The sequence below is a fragment of the Silene latifolia genome, chromosome 5 (genome assembly GCF_048544455.1).
Source record: "Silene latifolia isolate original U9 population chromosome 5, ASM4854445v1, whole genome shotgun sequence".
Taxonomy (NCBI): domain Eukaryota; kingdom Viridiplantae; phylum Streptophyta; class Magnoliopsida; order Caryophyllales; family Caryophyllaceae; genus Silene; species Silene latifolia.
This window is the reverse complement of record NC_133530.1, coordinates 78,267,477-78,275,982: the sequence shown is the minus strand read 5'-3', so window position 1 is coordinate 78,275,982 and position 8,506 is coordinate 78,267,477. Positions and strand designations below refer to the sequence as shown.

At 35.6% G+C, this 8,506-nt stretch overlaps 2 protein-coding genes across 2 annotated transcripts; both read right to left on the bottom strand.

Annotated features, from left to right (window-relative positions):
• Positions 1 to 2,556: 2,556 nt before the first annotated feature.
• LOC141656179 (protein neprosin-like) lies at positions 2,557 to 4,776 on the bottom strand. Its single transcript, XM_074463044.1, has 7 exons — positions 4,531 to 4,776; positions 4,311 to 4,397; positions 3,909 to 4,181; positions 3,646 to 3,807; positions 3,511 to 3,564; positions 3,266 to 3,412; positions 2,557 to 3,187 (listed from the first exon to the last, which is right to left on the bottom strand). Exons 1-7 carry the CDS (start codon positions 4,693 to 4,695, stop codon positions 2,801 to 2,803), a joined length of 1,275 nt encoding a protein of 424 aa, XP_074319145.1. The 5' UTR covers positions 4,696 to 4,776; the 3' UTR covers positions 2,557 to 2,800.
• Positions 4,777 to 5,457: 681 nt separating this feature from the next.
• Positions 5,458 to 6,952, bottom strand: LOC141656177 (putative WRKY transcription factor 4). Its single transcript, XM_074463043.1, has 2 exons — positions 6,200 to 6,952; positions 5,458 to 6,111 (listed from the first exon to the last, which is right to left on the bottom strand). Exons 1-2 carry the CDS (start codon positions 6,853 to 6,855, stop codon positions 5,859 to 5,861), a joined length of 909 nt encoding a protein of 302 aa, XP_074319144.1. The 5' UTR covers positions 6,856 to 6,952; the 3' UTR covers positions 5,458 to 5,858.
• Positions 6,953 to 8,506: the final 1,554 nt, after the last annotated feature.

Here is an 8,506-nt window from a genome sequence, read left to right as displayed (position 1 = left end):
AAAACAATTTGAAGACTTTAAAATCAGAAAAACGTTTTGCAAACACTTTAAGAACAAAGCTTTAAATGCACAAATGATTTGCAAGGTTTTTACAATAAATGCTTTGGAAGTTTTAAGAAATAAATGTGACTAAGACACTCTATTTATAGTGGATTTAGTCTTAGGTAAGTACAACTTAGAAAGATTAAATCTAATATTAAAATGATAGCTTTGAGTGAAGGTAAGTGTTAGACTATAGGCTTGGAGCTTAAGAAATCAGAAAACTTGAGCTACTACACTCAACATGTGACATTTTACCAAAATGGCAAGAAGTTTTTCTTACTTTAGAAGTTTGACAGGTCTTCTTTGCCATTTTAGGAAAAGGTGTTTGCACAAATCTAGAGGCTTAGTCAAGTGGGTTTGTGACTCCAAAATTTCAGATTATTTTTAAGCTTTTGAAAATTCAAATGTTTAAGGTTTAAAGTTTGCAAAGTTTTGACACTTAAAACATTTGGTCGAAATTCCTCCTCCGTATGATAGTACCAGAAACCATAGTACAGCGTACTGTTGCATGGTTTTGCCATTACTTGACTTAAATGAGAATGTTACACTTACTCTTACATTTTTCGACTAAGGCTTTGAAAATATCATTGTCTTGACTTCCTTGATTAGCTTGATCATCTTGAATCATTGTTGAAAGTCCATTTGATTGCTTCAATCACTAATCATTTCAACTAAGAGCAAACAATCAAATAACAAAGGGACTTGGCATCATCAACCCAATGTGTTCTAACATTTGATGTAAGCAATAAGTTACGCAGTTGACTTTATTTTTCTTAAATTTGTTGCAAAATCAAACCCTTCACCTTCCATCGTTACATCTCCTCATTTAATTTCCATCTATATAAGGTTAAATGTATTGCTAACACTGACAGAGCAAGGGATCGACTGAAGCGTGGGTGGTTGGCAACTGGACTGACGGAGCAATGGGTGTTGAACGGAGGTGGTGGTGGTGGTGAAGGAAGATGAAGGTAGGGAAAAATAATCAATGGGTGAGGGAATGAAAAAAAAGACAAGGGTAAAATTGTAAAATGTGTATGTGAAAGAGTAAAATTCGTATGTGAAAAAGCACGTCCCTTTTTAAAATGGGTATGCGGATCGGATATGGATCTGGGTGGTGAGATCCAGATCCATATCCGCTTTATAAGTAATAGATCCATATCTGATCCATATCCAACGGGTCCCAAAAATTAGGATCCATATCCGATCCATGCGGGCCGGATCCTGCGGATCTGGAGCGAATCCTGGATACATTGCCATCCCTAGTTGTGATTAGTGTCATTGAATGACAATCAAGTGGATCATAATAGATGTAGATATCTAATCATACATAAATAACACTCATAATATGGAAAGATAAATAAATGAATGAGATACCCAAAAATAAAAAAGCTAAACAAATAACCGGGACGGAGGGAGTAGTTTTTAACACCTGTTTTCAAACCTTTTCTAAATCATTAAAATAATTTTTTTACAAATATTATAGCAAATTTAATATTTATATTTATATTTTAATACATTCAATGCTTACATTATTTATTATTGAACCAACTATAAAATTTTAATTAATATTTTTTGAGGAGAATAATTACTTATTTTATTAAAAGTTAAATAAAATAGATTTTGTAAATGTGTTTGTAGTTAAAAGTAATAAAACTAATAACCTTTTAATTATTATTTCAAATAAAATGTATAAATAAATAAATATTACAATATTTTAAGAAAATTTTTGATTTATCTTTGACCCAACAAGTTGATCTGTCAGGGACGAGTTTCAACCCTAAAATTAAATGGGGTTGTTATGACTTTTTTCTTAATTTGAAGCTAGAGTTGTTCATGGGTCGTCCCGTCCATTGAGCCCGACCCATCCCGGCCGCAAAATAAGCAGGTACGGACAAGGCATTTTAAGAAAAATACAAAGGCCCAACCCATTAACCCGTCCCGAACCCGCTTGTCCATGGGCCGAAAATTTAACGTGAGCCCGACCCATGTCCGGCCCAAACCCGCATTTAGCCACCTCTACTTGAAACATCGAAACCATGACAGTTTTGCAAAGCATGCCCTTGAAATAACTCATTGTATAAGAGCATCTACAATGGTAAGCTAGTTGGTACTATCTTACCTTTGCCACATTATTTTTTTGAGCTACAATCATTTCAAGCTACAACTTACTCCAATGGTGAAGCCGATTTCCTACTAGCTTGATGTGACCCACTCCCAGCTAACACACTCTCCTATTTTTTTATTCAATTTTAAATTTCTAAATATAAAATTAAAACACTATAAATGAGACCACTATTTTCCTATTGACTATGTTCTTTTTGTGGGTACATTTAAGCAAGAAACTCCATGGAGTTACTAGCTCAAAATTTTTTGAGCAAAGCTATTCTATTTGAACTACTGCAATGGTTGAGCTACTAGTTTGCAATTTCTTAAAATTGCAAACAAGTTCTTTTTCTCAACCATTAGAGATGCTCTAATAGATAGAGAAAATATAATATAATAAAATAAACTATATAGATAAGACAATAAATATATTCATAATTCTTATGAAAATTATAAATTTTTTTTGACAGACAAATACTGGTCTCTTTTCACTTCACTACTAATCTGAACGAAACTTCCACAACACTAACAAATGTATAGGGTGAGGTTGGAGCGACCCCGACCCCGACCTCGACCTCGACCTCGACCCCATTTAAAAAGAGAAACTAAAACACCCCTAACTTGAAACTAAGAAATTGAAGAAACCCAAGTAAATTCAAGTACAACGCCAACTCTCCCAGCCTTTACCAGGGCCACCAAAGTAAAATTCAGGATCAACCATATACTCCCAAAGGAAGTATGTAGGATAACAATCATAGTCATCTGAATATCTAGTAACCCAATCAGGATACTTGAGTACCATTGAATTATCACGAACTCTCATCCTCTTAGTCCACCCTGATCTCGGATCCGGGGCACCCAACTCCCCACTACCCATTTCTGTGCGTGTATGACCCGGATGCCCGATTCTAGAGCTGTATACTTCACCTCCCCATTGCACTGTTTCTGCTGTTACGCTCAATCCTTTTAATACGTCTGCAGGCCAATATCCTATGTTGATGTCTTCTTGGTATTGCACCCACCAATTGTTAGTCTCAACGTCCTGCATTTTATGTACCCAAGAATCTGGCATAAGAGTCGACCTGACAAACGAGTCACTTGGTCATCATTTATATATTACCTTGTGCATGTAGAGTGTCATGATCCATGGAATTCCCCCAGGAACCGGAATTGATCGAAGAACACCGCCAAGGGCTATTTCATTACTAGTCTGAACAAAACCGGGGCAAATCAGATCAAAGCAGCCTGTTGTTTTTGAACCATCAATCTGTGTACGTATCAACATAATTAACAAACTTAATTCTGTTGTCACAGAGATATATAACTTGCAAAATAGAAATGATGTAATTGCGTGAATAAACTTACCGTCCAATATATGTATATCCGAACCTCTCTATCCCCATACACGCTTGGATTCACCTAAAGATGGAGTCGAAACTATATTAGACCGCATTGTAGTTTAAAGCAATTGATGATGAAAGGTCAGTCAGAGGCACTTACTATACATCCAGCCTCGATACTGTCATATTCGTAGTAAGGTCCGGTCTTTAAAGCAATGCGAGAGGTACTATATTCATCATCATGTTCAACATAAGGTTTCCAAACTTTGACGTCCGCCTTAGCCGCATTGTAGTTTAATCCTTCAGTATGTAGGATTGCAAGCTGATATAATATTTTAACATATAAAATTATTGTAAGACCGTCTTATATGAGAATTAGTGTTATTCAATCAGAAAGGGAGAAGATAAGACAGTTAAACTTACAGAGCGGTTCACATTAATATTATTGGAATCACCATTGTCATTAGGCTTGTTAATTTGATAAGGAAAGCTAGGACCCTTTCTTCCATATTCTTCGCTTAACCGATGATTGCGTATTTGTTTTTCAAGGATCCTACGGATAGGAATTGTTCCGATGGGGCAACTCCCATTTTTTCGCCATACTTGAGATGTTAACATCATGTTAGGATTTTCGTCCATGGTAGACTTGTTTGACACCGCCTTTGAATCCATTGTGGTTTCATCGCTTGGACTCATCTATAATAGCGTATCATGTTAGGCTTTTCGACCATTTTTGAACCACGGATACATGTATTTTGTTGGTGTCTTTAAATAATCATCTCTAATCTGAATATACAATAACGAAAAAGTAAAAGATGCATGAACCTGAATAATGTGGTTCCTTAGAGCAGGGTGATCAAATGCCGGCTGTTTATAAATGTCGATGCAGTCGATAATATCACCATCTTCACTCTAGAATACCGGAGTAATAAATCATTAAAAGATCGTTCGTCAATCTATAATATAGCCCGGTTTACGCTTAACATATCTGAACTGTGAAATTGATGCACATATTAAAAGTTAAAACATAGAGAAATATATATACCTGGATGCTTTTTACTGCATGTTTCTTGTGATAATTCATGCGTTTTCGAATCTCGGATAAATGCTTAGATGTAGAGCTTATTCCATTGGTGCTTGAATTGCTAAACCAACTCAAAACACACAGAAAAATGATCCATTTAAACAAATGCATAGCTATTTCACCCATTTCTTTGTATTTTTTCGAACCTCGGAGAAATGCTTAGATGTAGGGTAAGAATGTATGCAAATAAAATCCACTCTGTATTATTATAAGTGGTTACTTGTGCACACAAGATTATGATGAGGTACCCTCCAAATCATATGAATGTTGCTCAAGGAAAATTCTAACAAATGTTCATAGAACACTTTGACATGTAATGTTGTTATAACTATTATTAATCTGTCATTTATTGTCATTTGTGTGAATAATGAACATGAACATCAAATTCATATGAATAGAGACATACATGCAACTGTATGTGTTCATAGAACTGCAGCTAACGCTACTCCGTCGTAAATTGGTTTTGTACTTTTGTATGCTTAAAGATGTAATATGCTTGGTTCAAGCATGGATTTAGTTCCAAAATTTCTAGATACAAATCTTGATTTTTTTAGTATTGAGTCCAAATAATCGACTGTATAGAGGTAATGTCGGTTATTATTGTTTCTCTCCCGTCAAGGAATATGGCATGATGTAGCTAAGTCAAGGAACTTACTTATTGTTGAAGAGTAATTCAGAGTAGTTCGTATTGTTAAGGAACTTACTCAGTTGGTTGTTATCTTGTTAGAGCCACTTAAGGCGTCCATGAGAAACTTTAGGAAGTCAATATGTTAGACCTACTCTTGTGGGTAGTTTCCAGATTTGTAGCTTTGTAGTTGAGGTCTTATTTAGTACACTCGCAAGTTCGCAACAACCAAATATAATACACTAAAATTCCAATGCATTTACAAAAATTATTGAGCAAAGAAAATACACAATTTGAGTCAAAAGTATTGTCAGACAATTTTTCAGCTGATATTCACACATCAAGAATGGTTATCAAATCTACCCATCTACAATAGATGGGTAGCATTATAACTCAAACCAACGGAAGAATGTTATCAAATCTTCCCATCGATGTCCCAACTAACTCGAAGTTATCATACTTGTATATACAGTGTTGGTTAGCACACAAACCCACCCAAAAAATATGTCATACCGAACCACAACATTACCCCATGACCGCAACAATCCAATCTATTAAAGATTAAAAGGGTCCGATATAATACCCTACCTTGCTCTTGTGTCGGTTTAACAGAGAAGTTGGCCACGTCGTTCACATAAATTAAAATCAGTCATGCAAGAGAAGTTTAACCAAGAGTTTGCTCTTGTTTAAGGCGAAGAGGGACCGGAGTTTGAGTTTTGTTATCAAAATCAATAGAGGTGTGAAGCTTAAACTGTTGTGCTTCATAGTTAGTGGCATTGATTGTGGTGCCTCTAGGGGCCGGAACCTCGTGGTTATGCTTGCCTTCATAGGTGGTTATAACCGCTCTGTGGTCAGTTGAAGCCCTCTCTACGTGCTTCCGGACTTTACACCCTACGGTGGTGCACTTATAGTAACTCCTACAGTGGAAATAGTTTTAACATATCAGGATAGTTTAGTGGAAATTAGTAACTCCGTATTCCGGCAGCATGAAGTTGAAGGACTGACCTTGGATTAGGATTGCCTTTGACAACTTTCTGGCCATACTTACGCCATCTGTATCCATCATCTAATAGATCTACTTCACTTCTAGTCTGCACCACTATTTTCGGCTCTGTCATTGTCCTTTGTTGTTGTGGCTTAGGTTCATCATTGTCTTCATCTTCAACCTGATAATTGTCACCAGATTCTTCACTATCACTACTAGGCCCATTTAACATCATACAAGTAGCCTGGTGGTGATCATTCTCTCTACCAACAACATCTTTGTTCCCTGATCTTCTTCCATGTTGAGGAGGCTCATGAGCGTGTTGCCCTTTATAAATGATCTCGGTAATATGACCCTCATAAGACCTCTCCACCTTCTTCTTAACAGGGCAATTTGCAGTAGTACATCTGTAATAACTTCTAGGATACTCACTCCCTTTCACTTTCTTTTGTCCATACTTCCTCCACTTGTACCCATCGTCTTGTGGCTTATCCACGTTTACGGGCAACTTTAATGGTGCTTCCGCTAAAGCCTGCCTTGATGTATGGTTTTGGTTGAATACCGCCATTGACGATAGTAGATTATTTGACGACTCATTTTGGGATATTGCTGCTTGAGCTTGAGCTGTTAGTTGAGCCAGTGTTTGTTGTGGTGACATTCCGTATGGACTCTGCATTTTGTACACTCGTTATTCTTTTCGGTTATGTATATGACTATTATCAAATTACTAGAGGAGGTCGGTTAATCTAGTTGACATCTACATCAATATTACCAGTACCACCTTATGGTATGTTAACTACATAGAGGGTTGTACAATTATACGCCCTAATAGCAAATTAAATAACTGGTTATAAAAATTAATCAGAATATCAGAATACATAGCACGACCAAGTCGGGTGATCATATTTTGATATAGTTAGTACCAAACAAATGCCTCAAAAACTCGTCCACAAAATACAAAGTTAAGATGGTTGGTTACATCTGTATGCAAATATTTCAAATTAGCGATTAAATAGGTTGCATAGCATGACCAAGTCCGAAATTAAAATTATGAATTTACGATGAACTTGAACAATAACGATACATAATTCCTCAAAAACATTCTCTTAAAAAAACATACTCGGTATTCCGATTATTATCTAAGAACTTGCTTTTGTATAATAAAAGTACGAATTATATTTAGCATGCTTGTAAAATTAATACGGAGTAGTACTCGCGTCTGTTATAACATTTCACTTTTCAAAATTCCAAGTAAAATTTATAAAAACCACTTGTAAAGGAAACCTAGCAAAAATAAAAACATGCATGGCATTTCACTTGTATGATTTCAAAGAAAAGGTCGATGTTAATATGTTATAAAGTCGTCTCTTATATACTCCTATCTACATAGTATAAAAGTCATATTTTTTTAAGATTTCTCATTGGTTGCTGAGTTTCTACATGTGGATCCTTACATATTGGAGTATTATATATAATTACCCTCTTTTTTTTAACCAATTCTTATCTCCTATTCCTATTTTAATTACTTATCTATATGGTATAAAAGCCAAGTTTTTTTTAAGACTTTTCATTAATTGCCGAGTTTTTACATGTGAGTCCCTACATATTTCTTATTATATTTAATTACCCTCTTTTTTTAACCCAATTCTTATCTCCTAATCCTATTTTAATTACTGATATTAAAATATAAGTTAAAATGTCACAATTTACCTAAAATGTTACAATTTACATACATTCAATGACTATAACATGTCAAATACTTAAAATGTAATTATAATAAAATACGGTTAAATATTATCTGATATTTAAATCTAATATTTATCAAATATTCGAATATGACTATTTATATTGTCACGGTATTGAACACTTAATCACGCTCAACTATATGCTCATGTATCCAATAATAACGCCTATTATAGTATTATTACCACCCGTACGGGTATAAAACTAGTTTTGTATAAAGCCGTCTTATATAAATATCGATGTAACGAGAGATGGGTATACCAGGTTAGGCGAAAGGAATGTCGGAGACGTGAGGAAAAGCGAGGGACTAAATACAGGTGAAATATTAAAAACCGGTGAAACCTGAACAGGTAAAACCAAATTCCCGGGCCTCTTCTGCTTAAACCCGGTTCCCCCATCTTTCACAAAGGTATCCCCATCCCAATTCTCCGGAACCAGGGTCAGACCGGTTGAGGTTGAACCCATTAAGAGGTCCTGGTAGTACCGGGAACTATCACCATCACCGTAATTTTCAGTTAGCATGCTGGTAAACATGGTCGTATGGACCGGGTTCGAACCTGGGGTTCCAAGGAATAAAGACTCCC